At 36.3% G+C, this 18,019-nt stretch overlaps 1 protein-coding gene across 1 annotated transcript in view; it reads left to right on the forward strand.

Annotated features, from left to right (window-relative positions):
- Positions 1-16,720, forward strand: part of MYOM2 (myomesin 2) — a 68,980-nt gene extending 52,260 nt beyond the window's left edge. The window contains exons 28-36 of the mRNA XM_054383898.1: positions 2,431-2,544; positions 3,913-4,000; positions 6,434-6,472; positions 7,128-7,233; positions 9,610-9,773; positions 10,073-10,109; positions 10,220-10,242; positions 11,059-11,114; positions 14,978-16,720. Coding sequence (XP_054239873.1) covers positions 2,431-2,544; positions 3,913-4,000; positions 6,434-6,472; positions 7,128-7,233; positions 9,610-9,773; positions 10,073-10,109; positions 10,220-10,242; positions 11,059-11,114; positions 14,978-15,295 — 945 coding nt within the window. The 3' untranslated portion in view covers positions 15,296-16,720. The remainder of the gene's footprint in view (positions 1-2,430; positions 2,545-3,912; positions 4,001-6,433; positions 6,473-7,127; positions 7,234-9,609; positions 9,774-10,072; positions 10,110-10,219; positions 10,243-11,058; positions 11,115-14,977) is intronic.
- Positions 16,721-18,019: the final 1,299 nt, after the last annotated feature.

Genomic DNA, 18,019 nt, shown 5'->3' on the forward strand with positions numbered 1-18,019 from the left:
TTAACTGTTATTTGTAAATAGGAAGAGTTTGAACAATAAAAGCCTGGATTAGTTCTACAAATATCAGATATCTAACATGTGTGGCTGCCCTGGGATATTTCTGCAGTAACAAAAACATCCATGGGACAATCTCTGATTTTCCAGGCCATATCACAGCTCTCTTCTAGGCTTTGTTTAGTGCTGCTGTGCAAAAATAATTATGGTTTCTTTTAAATCTTGAAAGAACTACTGGTAAGAAAGGGCTTTTTACTTTGACTTTTTCAAAGGTTATGATATGAAATAGGATGGTTAGGAAAACAGGCCAACTGGAAGCTTGTGTAGGGCAGAGGATTGACTATATAATCCAGGTTCATACCAGTAATAAAGAACAAATATAGACTGTGTTATTAAAAGAGTGTACAAAAATGCACATTACCTCATGTACCATTAATTATTTTTATGTGATTGGATTTGGATGTCTTTTGATTGACTTAGTATTTAATCCTGAAAAAGCTGGGAACTGATGACCTTGTTCTTGGTATTGTAGTCTTAGGATGCTGCTGGGATAGTTTGTCTGTCTGAATGATAATCGGGTAATGTTTGCTTTTTATTTTGTGTTTATTTTTCTTCCAACAGCAGTATCTGCTATTATTTTTTTCCTCAAGTACTTCTAAATCTCAGAACACTCAGAAGCTACCTGCTTTTGCATAACATTGAATCTTATTAGTAGTGTATCTATTAAAAGCAAGATTTTTGGTGTGTGGTTAAACAGTGAAAAGGTAACTTTTCGTAGTGAATGCCACCATGAAATAACTTCAGCACTGCAATTGGATGTGTCTGAAAGTCAGTTTATTTATTGTCAGATGGAGTGTTAGCAATCTTTGAGGGAAAAGTTGTTGAAAAGCATTAAGGGTTTGTTCCTTCAGGCTATGTTCAAATAAATTTGCCACTCATGTCATATGACTACAGGAATGCCCACTGTAGTATCCAGTGAATGTAAAATGCTGATCAATTTTCTCAAGCAAGGCATTGCTTTGGGCCAGGTTATGATCTCAAATGTTCTGTCAGAAATCCATAGCTCTTGTCAGAAATCCATAGCAACCACATTGGTTGTTAAGCAGTAATATATATGGTCAATTTGAGCAGGTTTTATAGACGTGTCCAGTAATCAATATGGGAGGCCCTTTTGTTTGTCTAATCATCTCTACAGAGAGTTTTCATAGAGCTGTTCATCTACAGAATGACTTCTCTAGTATGAACAGGCCAGAGATTGGTGTGCACGTTTCCCTCCAAGCAAGCCACTTGAAAACTATTGCAGATCTGTATAAACTTCTGGCTGCCCTCTATCCAATTTTTTTTTTTTTTTTAAGGAGACTTTTTAAAGCAAGTGCCTGAGGACTGAGAACTGTGTCCTACCAGTTCTGTCCTTCTACCAAAGCCACTCTTACTGGGAATTCAGGCTGTGCAGAAAAATACTGTGACATTTTCGTACTTTCAGAAGGGTACATGGGGATAGTGATATCAAGTAAATTATAGTGTTTCTGAAAGAGAGAAAAAGTAAAATATATTGTCAGGGATTTTAAAAAGTGCTTTTAGTTTCTTTGAAATTCAGACTCTGAGGTCATTCATCCAGCAATATTTTAAGCATCACAAATACACAATTTACATTTCAAAATTATAGCAGTACCTGAAGTATAGCTGTAGTCTGTTTATGCACTACTTAGATGAGCTGCTGCTGCTACAGCAAAATTCTGGCTTTCAAGTAACTTCTCTGCATTTGCACTAAGGTGTTAAGCCTCTTTTTGTTGGGAGGGACTGCAGTTTGTAGGATTTCTCAAGTTTTGTATTTCCTATAGGACACAAAATAATAGGAGAAAAAAAAAAAGACACTCTGGTGAACTTGCAGTTTAGAAGACTCACGTGCTTCCAGAATAGTAATTTCACTAGCTGTCTGCAGTTTAGACCTGAAGGACATTGCTTATTGGCTGAAGCATTTCTGCTGCAAATTGGCTGAAGTATCTCTAAAATGGGGCATAATTTCTATGTTGCATTCCTCTAGAGACATGTGGCAAACACAAAAAGTTAAAGGAGAGTTTAGCAGCTCTAATTTCAAAGATGCCTCTCACAGGTATTTCTAGTCAAACTGCCAACACATAGCAAGGGTGCAAAACTCTGAGGGAAGAGATAGAAAAGATTGACTTAAAAAAAAAATTGATAAGATTCTAACATTGCAAGCTGTATACTTCTGATCAGTGCTCTGATACAAATAAATACCTTAGGACTGATACTTGCTTAGTAGAATATGGCTGAAATTTTATTTTTTTTCCATAGTTTTATTTGACACAGTATAATAAAAAAAATGGACTACTTATGTTGAAATTACTTGTGCTATTACCTACAGTGTGATTCTTCAGGATGTAGCTGTGCTCATGTGTGTGTTTTGTTGTACAGGTTGCAAACACAAAGAAGGAGACTGTTTTCCAGTGGTATAAGGACAGTTCTGGGGTTGATGTTGATGAGGCTCCTGATCTGCAGAAGGAAGAATGTCACCTCAGTATTCCTAGGGTACAGTATCATCTACTGCTTTGAAATGACAGCTCCTGCTTGACACGCTCTAGGTTTGCCAGGCAGTGCATTAAACCATCTATAATGATTTCTGTGAAACATTTTAAGAAAAAAACATATTTGCTGCCCTTCAACTAAGTGGTGAGTAACTAATGCTCGTAGAGGGGTATAATTTTTGTTATCAACTCGAGACAGTTCATGCTTAAGTGCTTCAGCATCCTTAGGTAAACTCTATCTTGTTCACTGTTATTGCTCCTTAATTTTTCAATTTGTTCAAGCACCTCATTTCTGACAGTGTTTTATCACCTAAAATGAATAGGTTTGTGGAACTTACTGAAATTTATCTTTATCCAAATAGGATAACCTACCAGGTGTCTGAAGCCCTAGCCTGTGTTGTTGTTGCCTTTGCCAGGTGCCAAAACCTTCCCAGATTGAGTTTTTCTAATTCCATCATAATGTACATTCCATTTCATTGATTTATTTTATTGATTGGTTTCATATTCTTCTAATTTCCTCCCTTCATTTTTGCTTACAAGAAGACACTGACTTTCCAGTGGCTTCGTTTTTCTTGATCAGAATTTTTTTGGGGGTAGGTTGGTTTCTGCTTGCTGTAAATTGCTCTTATTATTTGTGTTCAGTGATGTGATGTTTCTACTATGATTTAACTTCATGTGGACTTGTATGAATCTACACCTCAATTAAATAACTGTCAATCTATAGATAATGATTTATGTATTTTCATTCAGGTATTAAAATACTCCCCTCTTTGCAAAAAAAACCAAAACAAACAACCAGACAGACAAAAAACCCCAACCCAGCCAACCCTTTACTGCCTTTAATGCAGTATTGTGTTAGATTTTAGAATGTAAGCTCTCTAAGGATAATGAATTCATTGTTTTCCTAGCATAGATATAATTTGAGTACAGTTGCTGCTTGAATGAAAGCTAATAGTTGATATTTGGACAGGTAAAGGATGTAGATCTATTGTCATATTTTACATTGATTTAAAGTAATTGTTTTTGATGAAGAAAAATTGTATTTCTAAGGTTTATATCAGTTGAGGTTATCCTCTCTTACATCTCACTATTCTACTTATAATTTCTGCTGACCAGGATGAATCCTATTTGTCTTTTTGGAATACCATTTTTCAAGATAATTGAACTGAAATCAGAGAATATGTTTAGGCTTAAGAACTAATAGCTCCATAAAAATGCAAGCCAATCACAGTTTCTGTCTCATCTCTGGCAAGATTACTTAACCTGAATGTGGCACTATCTATGTTGCTTGATTTACAAAATCATGCAGAAGTTGAGCAAATGTTGTACTTTTGTCAAGTTTGTCAGTAAATATCTTGTGTTTTCCTTATAGCTGTCCCGCAAAGATGAAGGAGTTTATAAGGCATCTTTATCAGATGATAGAGGTCATGATGTGTCTACTCTTGAATTATCAGGAAAAGGTAGTATTCTGTTTACTTTGTTGAAATATTGATCTCCACATGTTCTCAAGAAGTGTCAAAGATCTATCCCTGCAAATGGCAAATTAGCAAATTTTGTTGGTGTCCTTTGCATTTCTGATAAGGAAACCAAGATGAGGAATTAATTTACTACTTACCATCAGAAGGAAGGGGGTCAACAATCTCCAGGACAGCAGGATTCCATCACACCTAATGGTGGCTTAGGAAGACAAACACTGTTATTTCTAAATGAACACCACCCTCCTCCCCACCTTCCTCCCTTCCCCAGCCTTTATTGTTGAGCCTGATATTGTATGGAATGCCTCTTGCTCACCTGGGGTAAGCTGTGCCAGCTGTGTCCCCTCACAAGTCCATATACCCCTAGCCTGTCTGATCGTGGCACAGTCGAAGGAACAGAAACTAAAAGGCCTTCATGCTGTGCAAGCTCTGCTGAATAACAGCTGAAACATCCCTGTGTGTTCAGCGCTTGGTCACAAATCTAAGACACACCACCATATGAGCTGCTATGAAGATAAACCCAGTGAAATCTCTGTACCATTTTTGTCATGCTCAGATCCCACATATCCTCATTAACCACCTCCTCCTTTCCTGGCCTTTGATATATACACAGATATCATTTACTTAGTCTATGAATTTTCAAGTGAGGGATAGCTTGACAGCTGGAATAAACAAAAGGCACAGTAATCCTGCATTTTATGCTTAGGCCTCCTTCCAGATTGCAGAGATTGTACTTCAGGTATGGCAAGATTCTGCTATGCTGGAAATGTACAGTGAAATGGCCATTTGGAGAATTCACAGTGTCTAATTCTGTGGGTCTAGAGGGCTTCTAAAATGTCAACCAGTAAAACCACAAGAAATGAAGTGTTAAATCAAACAGTGGGGCCACAACATGATGTAGCCAGCCTTGAAATGTAAAGGATGAACAGAAGTTTAGCGTGAGCAGGGCCCTTTGAGAGTGCAGATTGTATGAGCCAGATTTAAAGCTCAGTGTGCACTGGCATTTAAATAAAGAGAAATGCAAATAAGGGTAAGAGAAGTTTGTCTAAAAGGCACCAACCATAGGCATTTAAATAAGTTTTTGTATGTTACGAGATGTCGCAGTGAGTTACTGTAATTATACGTGTGTTTAAATTTGCTCAGTAAAAATAGCTAGCTTGCTTCTGAGTCTGAATGATCTGTTGCCAAGATAAATGATTTTTACTTAGCTTTAATAGATCTTCCCTGAGCTTCTTGGCTTAGGTCCCACCAACTACACCAAAGTGAACCTGGATTCATCTCAACTGCATATAGACAATTGACTCAAGTAATGAATAGCTTTTGCTGGATCCTAAGGGAGGGAGAAAGACATGTTCAAAAGTTAACTCCATTTATCAAAGATCTCAACTTCTTTTTCTTTCTCTCTATTTTTTTTTTTTTTTAAATCAAGTTGGGCAAGTACCTGAACTAAGAGGCAGAGATGAATATCAGACTGAGTTCTTAGCTGTGGTTTACTTCAGAAAGCTGTATCATTACTGGATAGTTCCTCAGGCGTTTTTCTTCTTCATAAATTCTAACCATAATTCTTTTAGAAAAAACATCTCATTTAGACAGTATAGGTAATATATCCCCACTTTCCCAGATATCTGTAGTGTAAAGTGTATATAGTATGTAATTCATGTCCTCACATCAGCAAGTCAGTTGAAGCATGCCGGAGTTTGCAGAGGATTATAAAGTGAGTCATGATTCATTTTAGCAGAGATAAAATATGTGTCAATACAGATCAATACAGACTAATCATACAACTAGTGTTTTCTGAAAGTCATGCATTTCACTGTGTTCCCTATTAATAAAAATTCTTTGCCCTTGAATATGCATTCTTCAGACTAATTTTGGAGTCCTTTCTTTCTCTTTCTTTCCATCTTACACAGTGATACTGAATAGGACTCTTCTGTTATGAAACAGTTTCCTACTCCACTGCCCTTGTCTCCAGGGTTCTCCCCTTCAAACCAACTCATTTCTCTGATATTTCAAAAAGCTTTATATGACATCTGGTTTCTTTCACTTGCTGTTGAAGGGGTTTACATTTGTCAAATGCAATCCTACAGGGAGCAGGTGAAAATTGTTTTTACCTAGAATGTGATAATTTCTCTTCGTACTCTCCTTTGAATACAAACTACCCAGTTTTAATGACCTTTTATTATTTTTGACCTGAGGGATACAGAGATTTGACAGCAGACAGCTGACTCCATAAACAGCTGAGATACAAGGATACAGCACAGAATTCATATGCTGTTGCACAGTCTCCTCATACCTGTTGCAATTTGATTTTTTTTGGGTCTAAGGATGTGAAGATTTCCCATACTGCTTTAATTAAACTGAACATAAAAAAGCTGTATTATGAGTTGTGATTTTTTCCCCCCCCCCCTTTCTTTTCAGTGTATGATGATATAATTCTGGCATTGAGTGGAGTCAGTGGTAAGTAAATGAAGTCTTGGATTTTCCTGTAGGTTTTTTTTATGTTAAAGTTATCTGAGCCTAAGGCAGACAATTTTTATTTTAAGTGAGAAATATCTGGGAGTCATGATGCTTGTATTACTATGGACATATTATTAAGTTTCTGAATAGACAGCTGACCCTGCTAATTAACACTATTAAAATAGAACCAAGTATCATTCCACCTGGCTTGTTGGGTTTAGATTCTGTGACAAGTCTTCCTGCTTCCCAAATGAACGTTTTTTACAAAGAGAACAAAATTTTGATCCTGCTCCCAGTGAGAAACTAGGAGTCATTGCACTGAAAGAACAGAGGTTGCACAAGAATAGAATAAAATTTTCGCAGAGTTAGAATCATGACACTTCTGTTCATGGCAGTTACATAAACTACTTATTTCACAGTGGATCTTGCTAGTCACAATGTTTGTGTATGACAACAAAACTCTAAGCTCATACTGAGCTTTAACCTGATATAAATCAGAAGCACAAGCAGTTGTCTGTGGTAGTTGAGAATCATGATCAAAGCTAGATTTAAAAAAAAAATAATTTTTTTGGTCCTGATATACAAGTAGTCCATTTGACAGTTTTCTGTTTGTTCCACTACCCTCTTTGATCTGCATATATTCTATTTTACATAGGTAAGTCAGCTTCTCAGCTGAAGATCCTTTGCACTGAGGAAGGAATAAGGCTCCAGTGTTTCTTGAAGTACTACAATGAAGAAATGAAAGTCAACTGGTCTCACAGGTAGATGAGAATATTTTTTTAAAAAATTATTTCAGTTTTTATTATTTATGATTTTCTGTTTATTATTCTGTGTCATTCATTTATTAACTGGATATTAATGAATTTCTTTCCAGCACTTCATATTCTCTTTTCACTGATACATATAGTAAAAGAAATGTTATCAAACTTCTCCAATAAAAATCAGGAGGGCTGTAAGAGCCAGGAAAAAAGAACCTATAATATTCTTGCCTCTTATTCAATGCAAGACTGTTTGTCTTTCACTATGTTATCTGGCTGATTCAAAGACAGCAAAATATTCAAGCGTAGTTTTCTATTCAGGACTGCCCTTTTCTTTAAATGGATGACATTCTCCTCCAGCAGTGGGTGAATACCAAGGATCTGCTTTTGCAGTTTAATAAAAGCCTGTAATAAGAATGGATATTTTATTTTTTTTTTCTAAACAGATTCAGTCTTAAGTAACCCAAAATACTTTATTTCTGTTCATTTTCTCTGAAAATATATTCAGCGTGACACAGAATATTTTGAGAACAGAACGCCGAGCTGAGAATATAATCAGAAATGAGCTCTTAAGTTCCCAGTAGTATACCACCCTCATGTTATAATAATATTAATCTTTTACTTTGGAGGCACTCTATTAATCTCTGTATTTACAGCTAAATGTGTGTTCAAATGCTTTGCTGTGTCAGGCACTCACTTATTTGAAACTTCAGGTAAGGTTTGGATGGTTTTTAAAACTCTTCAGGTGGATTCATCCTTCACATTCCTTGATGGCCTACAAAGATGACATACAGTGAACTAGTGTGTCTTGGAGAGGAAGAGACTGGTTTATCAGTGTGTTCTAATTTCTCAATGCTGTCCAGTCCTTAATTTCTGTGAAGACAGCAGCTCAAGAAAAGTTCTGAAAGAATGTGCAGCTAAACATGTAACTCAAGCTTTGTATTCAGTATTTTCTGCTTCTTCTTTCAGTAAATGTGTTACCAATATGATGGAAAGGCAAAGAAAAATATTTTTTTCTCCTCTGCCTATATCTATTTGAATTGTAAAAGTGATTTAGTCCATTCCACCATCCAGTTCCTAGAAATAAAAGATTAGATAATGGTACGTGGCTTATATGGAAATAGCAATGTGTATATTTATATTTCATATAAACAATTCCTCTTCTACTAATATTTCAGATTATATAATGCCTTACTTATTGATTATCTTGAAGATCATTAAACACAGATAAATAAAATTTCTATTCTTCCCTCAGTACAATGATTATAAGCCAGACTTTTTAAAGCTAAATCGAACTAAACCAATAAACCAAACCAACCAACTTCCTTCAACATCTCAAAATGTCCCTGCTCTTTCAAATGGGGTTGTAGCATATTTTTTTAACTGGAAGAAATGAAAGGCTAGATGATCCATGTTGTGGTTTTTTTTTTTTTTTTTTTTTTTTAACTGTTGTCTGCACATCATGAAACATCCCATGTAGATTTCTAGCTAGCTTTGAATTATTCACTGTACTGCATAGCAGGGAACATAATAGGAGTCCTAAAGCCAGCATGCATGATCCACTCATGGCACAGTGGTGAATATTATATGTAGTATATTCTAATGTATGGTAGCTTCTATCCAGGTGTCTAATTTGGTACGCTGAACTCAATGCCTTTATCTTTCATAAAGGGAAATAGTAAAAATTCCTTTTCCTCATCAAAGTAACTCTCTAGCTATGAAGATAAATTAGCCCTGTCTGGGCAAATAAAATAACTGATCAAAGAGAAGCTAATGCTGACTTTATCTATTAAGAATTCCAGCTAAAGATGCTTGGAGAGGAAGTTTCTTTAGTTAATGAGTGAAAGTGGAAACCTCTCCTCAAACCACTGGAAGTGGTCTGGTTTGTAAGCTCTCATTAAATAACTACTTCTATTTCTACTACTTGTGACAGAATACAGAGCAAAAGAACTAATGTTCTGAATCAGTGACACATTCCTTATATTCTTAGCTTAGGAACTGACAATAAGTCAATATAATACCACTGATTTTTAATCTCTTCTTTATTAATTATCTGCTGTTTAGAAATCGGCTTCTTGTTTTGTTTGTGGAAAAAAAAGAGGAAAAAAAAAGAAAAAGAAGGTGTGTTTTGACTTGAAGCAAGAACAATAAATTCTATGCAAAACATTCATTTTTTTTAATTGATTTTTGAAGTTAACAAAAAGATAAACATGTTTACCTCATCAGAAAATGTTTACATCAGTGTGTATGATGTGTACCGAGGTCTAAAGTTATATAACAGCTGTGTTGTGTGTGGAAAGAAGGAGAATGGGAAGAGGGTAAACAAATAAATCTTTGGAATGAAAGCTCCAGCTAATTTTTTTTTTCTTTTTCTGTTAGGGAATCTAAGATTCATTCTGGTGAAAAGATGAAGATTGGAGGTGGAGAAGATGTTGCCTGGCTGCAGATAAGTGAACCCACTGAAAAGGATAAGGGAAACTATACTTTTGAAATCTTTGGTGAAAAGGAATCCTACAAACGCACACTTGATCTGTCTGGGCAAGGTATATTTATATGGGGTGACTTTTTATGGATTAAATTGAGTTTCCTGGCAACAATCAGAGGAATGACAATAAATCCAGAAAGTCTTTGGTCAGAACCTTCTGTAGTTTACTCGATGATCTTTTAAGTCTTATATCTGTCACCACCAGTGCTGTTGGGTTTCAGGGGTTTGGTATCATGTTTTGCTACTGTGTAAGCCTGTTAAGGGTTTTAAAAGAGCTTTAACATGTTTATGTCTTTAAATGTTTCTACTGAACCCTAAGTGCAAGTCAGTAATGGACAACTCTCTTGAATATTTCAGCTTTTGATGATGCATATGCAGAATTCCAGCGGCTCAAGTAAGTGTTACATCTTTTGTTTTTCAATGCTGTGACAACAGTGTCTTTACTTATAGAAAAAAAAGAAATCATTAATAATTTTATGTATTTCTCTTCCTCCACAATTTTAGGGCAGCTGCTTTTGCTGAGAAAAGTAAGTTTATTTTACATTTTATCAAAGGTCTCCTACAATGTAGACTAGTGTTCTAAAACATCTGTCATGATATGTTACCATAGCATTCTGTGGCTACAGAAATCCCATTAGCACATAATACAGCAATAATAATGTTAATTTGTCAGTTTGTTTTTAATTCCAAAGGAAGACCACTAAAAATTTTACGTATTTTGCAAGCCTCTGCTCTTTATCTTCTTGTGTCTATAAAGGTTTTGAGTTGTGAGCTTCTGAGTATCATACAAGGAAATAATGCTACCTTGTAAAGATTCTAATGGTGCTGAATATTGGGATTTAACTATCAAGTACACAATTGCCTTGTTGGACAGTGATTAGATGTGGACAATGGGGAAGTTTGTTACTATATGAATTCTTGTACTCTGATATTAATTCCCCTGATAATGACAAGACGTTTCTGCCCACAAAGAGAGTCGCAGAACAAATTTTTCTTTGCTCTTAGATACTACTAAATTGCTAAAAACATCCTCCTTGCTTTGCCCAAAGCACAAACTGTCAAGCTCAGCAGTAGCTTCAAAATTATTGTGTGTATTAGTTCAGAATGCTATAACACAACCTCTGCTAGAAGAGTCTGAAAGGACCCTAAAGAACATTAAAAAGAAATAATGTGAAATACCACCCAAAAAAAGGTATTATTTTATATTTAATTAACCAGGGACTACAATTTTTGTAAAGAAAATCCAAACAGAAGTTGTGACACCAAGCTTAAAAATCATAAAGAAATGAGTAGTTTTGAGGTCTAAACTTCAAATGGTCCATGTGCTTCTCTTTCACTCCTAGATCGTGGTAAAGTCATCGGTGGTTTGCCTGACGTTGTTACTATAATGGATGGGAAGGTAAGGATAGTGTTTATAATGAGTCTGACTGACTGGTGAGAGGTTTGCTTTGGTGGCAAAAAGGGAGGGAATGCAGATGGTTTTGTAGAAGCTGAAAGTAAAAGATAGATAATGTAAGCCACCTAATAATAGTAATTTAGTTGAGACACATGCAAACTCTAAGTGAGCATAGCTTCCATAAGCTGAGAATACAGTTGGAGGAGGCAGGGTCTGAATCACATGTTAGGTAAGCAAACTCAGCCTCAAGAGATGCTGATCTTGTGCTGAGTATGTAGAGGCTCTGAATTAATTGCATAGTCAAATCTCGACTGACTTTCAGCCATATGCTGAGCAAAGCAGTTCAAGTGAGTCCAGACCTGCCATATATAAGAAACTGAAGAGGTAGAAGGCAGCAGCTACCCTCTAAGAGACGGTATATACAAAACCAAAAATTAGGTCTCATTCTCCAGCATGAAAGACCTAAACAGTTATGGTTGGTAAGAGTAAAGGAAGGTTAAGAACTTAGCTGGGCCAAGGAGCTAAACTTTCCCCTCTTCCTGCAGTTTCAAACCATCACACCCATTAAAATATATAATTAAAGGGGATTGAAGGCCAGGGAATATACTTTTTTTTTTTTTTTTTTTTTTTTTTTTTACATCAATGATAAATAAATACTTAGATGCAAAGTCAGAATTGGTAAACCTTTGCCAGGTCCCTTCCTAGGGCAGCTGAGTGGTAGAGATGAAATTTCGTGAATCTGACTGACTGGTGTGCTTCATTGGAATTTTATTCACAATGGAGTGGGATTGCCTGCAACCTCAGTTCAGACTTTCTGGATATTAAGACAGAAGGAGAAGACTGTTAGGCTGAGATGCTGTTAGGCTAGGAAAGATGAACCCTTTTCATCCTTCCCACACAGACAGCAAGTTCTTGTCCCTTTCTTCTGAAACAAATCTTCTTCTGTTGGGTGCCATGTCCTGCCCTATGAGGAGAAACTTGGGCTTCAGAATGGGAAAAGAACTTGCTGAAAGACAAAATGGTAAAAAGAACAACAAAAATCTGCAGCATTGTGCACACTGAAGAGGAATTACTTGGAAATTATTATCTAGCACTTCTCATAGAACAATTAGGGAATGCCTAATTGTATGGTCATTAGAAGTAATTTTGAGTGGTTCATATTAACTTGTGCCTTATTATAAAAAAGAAAATAGGCACTATCATGAGAAGAAGCCCCGCAAGGTCTATTAAATACAGTGTTCCAAATAAAAATTTTTCTTATAACCTGTTTAAAAGCCAGCAAATTGGAAACCAGGAAGTTATACTGAGAATAGGATCACACTCTTCATCCCCTGTGTTTTTGTATGCTTTCTTAAGCCATTGCATTTGACCTTTAAAAAACCTACATGGACTTTCATTTTGACTGACTATAGCAGACAACTCATGAGCCAATGTGACTTAGACTATCTGCTGGCTGCTTACGTCCCTTGTACGAAGTGCACCTTTAGAGGCTACAGCTGTGTGGCTCTGTGTGGAAAACTGGTTTTTTTGGTTTGTTTTTTTTTTTTTTATCACCAAAAACTCTTCCACACACAACTCTTCCAACTTTGTGTTGGCCATTTCCTGGATATTCAGGAGCAGTCTCTTTAGAGAATGTGTAGTCCTTGAAATGGATGCTGAAAGCTATTCAGCTCTCGCTCCAAGATGATTCTCATCCTGATGCACTCCTCTTTGTCTGTAATGGGTGTGCATATGAGGTGCCTTCTTACTCTGGCAGTCACCTCACAGCATGAAAGCTAGTATTTTAGAAGATTAGGTGTAAGCCACTCTACAACCAGCATCTTAAAACAACCTAATTGTAAACAAACAACTTGGTGAAGTCAGGTCTGCCTGGTGCAGAGCCTGACTGTAGTTTCCTCATACAATCATGTCCTAAAACCTACAACCTTAAATTAAGGAAGTACTATGCACTGTTTCCAGAAGTAAAAAGATTCACAGGAGACCTAACTGTGTGAGAATCAAATAACTGAATATGTGAAGAGAACATCTCTGATTCCTGAAATCAGGCAAACCAAAATGAATCACAAGGAAGAGAAAAATTAAATCACCTCTAAATTAAATATGATCAAGCACTATGCATGGGTTGTCTAAGTACCATTGTGAGAAGTAATGGCACGAAGAAACCCCAAAGAGCATATTTTCCTCATGCAGTGGAATAGTGGAGCTACACAAATATGTGGACAACAAGGCAAAGCTTTACTAATGCTTCTTAAGAGAGTATAAATAATTTTATGTCAGATCTATAATTTAATACATTAGGAAAGGTACTCAATGACCTAAAATGACTGGAATATATCTGTTCTCTAATTTTTTTTATTAGTAAATTACTAAATAATTATGAATTATTATGAATGAATTATTAATTGTTCTTTAATGAGGTCACTTTTGAGGGCAAATAGTCATGAAATGTTGAGTTATGGAAATAGCAGATTTAAACTCATACTATTATATATCAGTTTAATTCCCCAAAAATTTGAATATTGTTTGCATCTTTACTCATTTTAATAATTTATAGTAAGACTTGCTCCTGTAGGCTATTAGTTAACTCTACATCCTACATGTTGTCATTTCTTTAAGAGTACCCACTCACTTAGACTGTCACTAGGTTGTACTCAGCATGTCAGTCTTTCCTCTCTGACTTTGGAGTTATTGTAGTATGTAAATGACTCTATTGATGAACATATGGCACTTAAAATTTCTCCGAGTTGTATTATTTCCTCTGGGCTGTATTAGCTGGTTTAGCAATAATGGTTTAGTGGTAGTAGTGGGATTGAGAGCTCAAGGCGAGCGGTGGGACTTGATGATCTCAAAGGTCTCTTCCAGCCTCTACAGATGTATGATTCTGTGACACCTACTCAGTCATTGTAATTCAGGAAAAATATTTCATAGAAACATGCATGGGTGGACACAGAAGTACTTTCTCTGCTCTCTTCTGGGTCAGGATTTGGAGAAATCTGAAGGGAAATGTGAAGGAAAGGGAATATAAGGAAGCAGTTGTGGACAAAGTAGACACTAATCAATGAAATTTCTTAAATGATTCCTTCATCTATTCTGTCATCACTATATGTATACCTAAATACACAAAGTTTACATACATGTACATATGGTGGTCAAATGAGGCTCAGCAGTAACTATATAAAAAAAATTGGCAGAGCAAATGTGGACATTTTAAAGGCTTTTTCAATTTCTGTTCAGTCTTTGGGAAAATATCTCAAATGCCAAGATGGTCTACTAGGTCATTTCAGTTATTGTCTGAATACACTATAATGCATGTACACTTTTACAACACTTGTATATTCTTCTTTGGTAGATGTTTCCATTTTTCTCATCAACAGCACCTGGAATCAAGGTCCAATGATTCTTGTAATGTACTCTATTTTTTAAGTGTCTTGTTTCTTGGTGGTTTTTACCATCTCAAGAAATAACCTCAGGAGGCCTTAGAAAATATTTGCTCAGTTCTCCTCCCTGCTGTGTAGACGGAAACTTCAAGGATGTTTTTAGTCCTATCATTACCTGAACCTCATGTCAGACTAATGGGTTGTCAGGATTCTCCTGCAGGCAGGACTGAAATGACAGTCCAGCTTACCATCTACAGACACTGTTACTCTGAGGCTATTACTGAATCCCAGTCCCCAGTAATATGGTGGAAAGAATGAATCAGAGAAAAAAGTAAAATACTAGGAACACTACTTTTCAGATCTCAAGAACATGTTACCTGCTTTATTTTCATTAACTAGGAATATGAAGTGCCTGAAAGCAAAACTGAGAATGTTTGGGTCAAATAAATCTGACTGATCCTCTAAATTACTTCTGTTTTTCTCCCTCAGACGCTGAATCTGACCTGTACTGTATTTGGAAATCCTGCCCCTGAAGTGGTTTGGTTCAAGAATGACAAGGCCTTTGAACTTAATGACCACTATGTGTTTTCACTGGAACAAGGGAAATACGCCAGTTTAACAATCAAGGGAGTAACCTCAGAGGACTCAGGCAAATACAGTATCCATGTCAAGAACAAGTACGGAGGGGAAACAGTGGATGTCACTGTAAGCGTGTACAGACATGGTGAAAAAATGCCTGAAATTAAGCCTGGCCAGATTGCTAAACCTAAGCCAATACCACCATCGGAAGAAGTCCTCAAACCTTAGGGCCAGGCAAAATCCAATAATTAGATTGACAGTGTTTGACTAACAAAATATAACACATGAGCTGCAGTTGAGATATTCCCACAAGTAACTAATTGGTATGGTCCAGATGGAAACAGTTTTTAGGAATGTGCTGTAGGGAGGTAGATGTGCTGTGGTGCTGTCTACATCTGTAACAATCCCATTTTGAATACATGTAATAGAATGGGACTTGTAAATAGCAAAAAGGGAAAAGTCTGCTGAAGGTTCCCGTACGCAATGGCAAGATGCACAATCCTACAGTAAACATCCATTCCCCAGCCCTCTAGGAAAAAAACAACCACACCCTCAGAGAACAAATGTCCTATCAATGGGGGCGGTGAACTGCAGTTAGGTTCACATTCAGAGGGGGTTCCTGCTTTGTTCCACACAGTCACTTTGTCTTTGAAGCCCCTGATCATGTAAAAGTCTAGTGGATATTCTCTATTTAGTAGTGATACTGCTGTTTCACAGTGTGTTTTCATTTTCAGTGGACTTTCACAAACTTTCACGGTTTACTCATTGAAGCATAGGTCACATGGTTCTATTTTGTTTTTCTTGCTTTGTGCTAATAAAACTTTAAAAGTCACCTTTGCTTTTCATTGCTCCAAATCACACTTAACTAGTTCTATTTACTCTCTTTCATTGTTTAATTATTGCTTATTGCACAATTTCACAGCTGGTAGCATGCAGACTATCGACTTTCAATAAAGAATGCAAATTATGGTTAATCACAGTCACTGGATGGCACTTGTGACATTAATTTTACTCTTTACAATACAGACTGAAATATAAGCTTAAACTGGTACCAAAAGACAGGCCCACAATTCAGTTGCTTAGGATAATGATGTCTTTGAGTTTCCTTTATCCAAAGTGAACAACAGAGCTCTTCTCTGTGTGAAGATATGTCTTGCTAGGCCAAGATTTCAGTATGTGCTTATCACCTAGGGACTCACATACCTGCCATATAACATATGACTGAATGTTTCCAATGCTGCCATCTTCAGATCAGGTTCCCTGTTCAATAAATGTCCATTTATTGACCTAGATGAACCATTGGAATTTGTTAAGAAGATTCCAGCAAAGAATTCTAATGATAAGTAACACTGATAATACAAATGTCCAGGATCCAAATCTCCTCTCTTGTGACTTCTCCCTGTCTCTGGAATAAATGCAAGGAAAAGGGAGCATTGTGGGAGATGAGAGACTGGATAAGGGGAAGCCTGGAGAAATGGCCCTCAGCAAAATCTTCACTAGAGAAACTGGATGAAACTGGCACAAGTATCAGAATTGTAACCTGTATTTGGGGCCAAGGCTGAAAGCCAGAGGTGAGTCACTAGCAGCCTTTGAACTTAAGTGTGGAAAATATGGATATAATTGTTCTGGAGGGGTTTTGTGTTGTCATTGTTTGGGGTGTTTTTTTTTGTTTATGTTTGTTTTATTTTTTGCTGCTGTAGTTGCCATTTCTTGTGATTTTTTTTTTTTTTGTGTTTTTTGTTTGTTTTAGTTTTGGTGGGGTTTGTTTGTAGTTTTTTCCCAAGTAAACAAACTGTGAAAAAAAAAGGCAAACCAAGAGAATGAAGAGTTTCTGAATAAATTTTTATGTCAGTTTTTTTTTTTCCTTTTTTCTTTTTTTTCCCCTCCTCATCTAAGTGTCATAAACCTACCATTATTTTGTCTGGCAAACAAATACTTCACTTGATTTAAAAAGTGATTTATTTTTGAGACAGATGAAAAGCAGAGGAAATGAGAAGCCAATTTACAAGCTGTCAGATACAGTAGGTTGGAGCACTCATCTGTGAGACAGGAGAGCAGCTTTCCCCTTCTCCCTCCTTTCCATCCATAGGGATTTGAGCTTGTATCTCTGATCACCAAGGAAATGTACTAATCCTTTGTTTTCCTTGTATTTGGAAGTACTTTTGTTTATCCCTTTTTACTTCACCTGTGTGGGCAGAAAAAAGACTGACAAAGAGACTAGACCTGGACATCCCACCTCTCATGAGTATGTGAAGTGCTAGATTTGAGAGGGTTTGTTTCCCTCTTGTTCTTTATCTTGGATTTTAGTATTAAAGGAGGGATTGAGGGTGTGGAATGATACATTATTTAAGAACTGATGCAGATGGCTTAATTATAGTTTCAGATTCCTCAAGTAAGGCCTGCAAGCCATTTTTGCTACTCATTGATATCTGTGAATAGTTATGATAAAAAACAACAGGCTAGATCTGTAAAGAAAGTAGTCTTTAATCTCATTTTAATAAAAGATTCTTTGATTTTAAATGAACAGTGAGTTTCTGTTTAAGTACAGTATAAACAACCAGGAACCACATTGCATAGTGATGAAAAATTCTTCTTTAGGGTGTAAAATTCTTGTGGCTATGGAACTACATTCTCTCTCTGGTCACTGAGCAAAAATGTCTGATGGGGTTAAAGACTCAAGAATATGATATTGCTGTTTAATTACAAAATTTTAGGACAGAAAGCAACACAGGATTTATCCTCCAAATATCTATCAAAGAAAATATTTTTTTTTGGTATGAATCTGTCTTCACAAACAACTTCATCAAGCCTCTCTATCAAAAAAACCCCAAACAAACAAAAAACTATCCCCCAAACAAACAAAAAACTATCCCCCAAACAAACAAAAAACTATCCCCCAAACAAACAAAAAACTATCCCCAAAACAAAAAAACCCCAACCCTGCACCCCACC

The sequence above is a fragment of the Indicator indicator genome, chromosome 9, assembly GCF_027791375.1.
Source record: "Indicator indicator isolate 239-I01 chromosome 9, UM_Iind_1.1, whole genome shotgun sequence".
Classification (NCBI taxonomy): Eukaryota; Metazoa; Chordata; class Aves; order Piciformes; family Indicatoridae; genus Indicator; species Indicator indicator.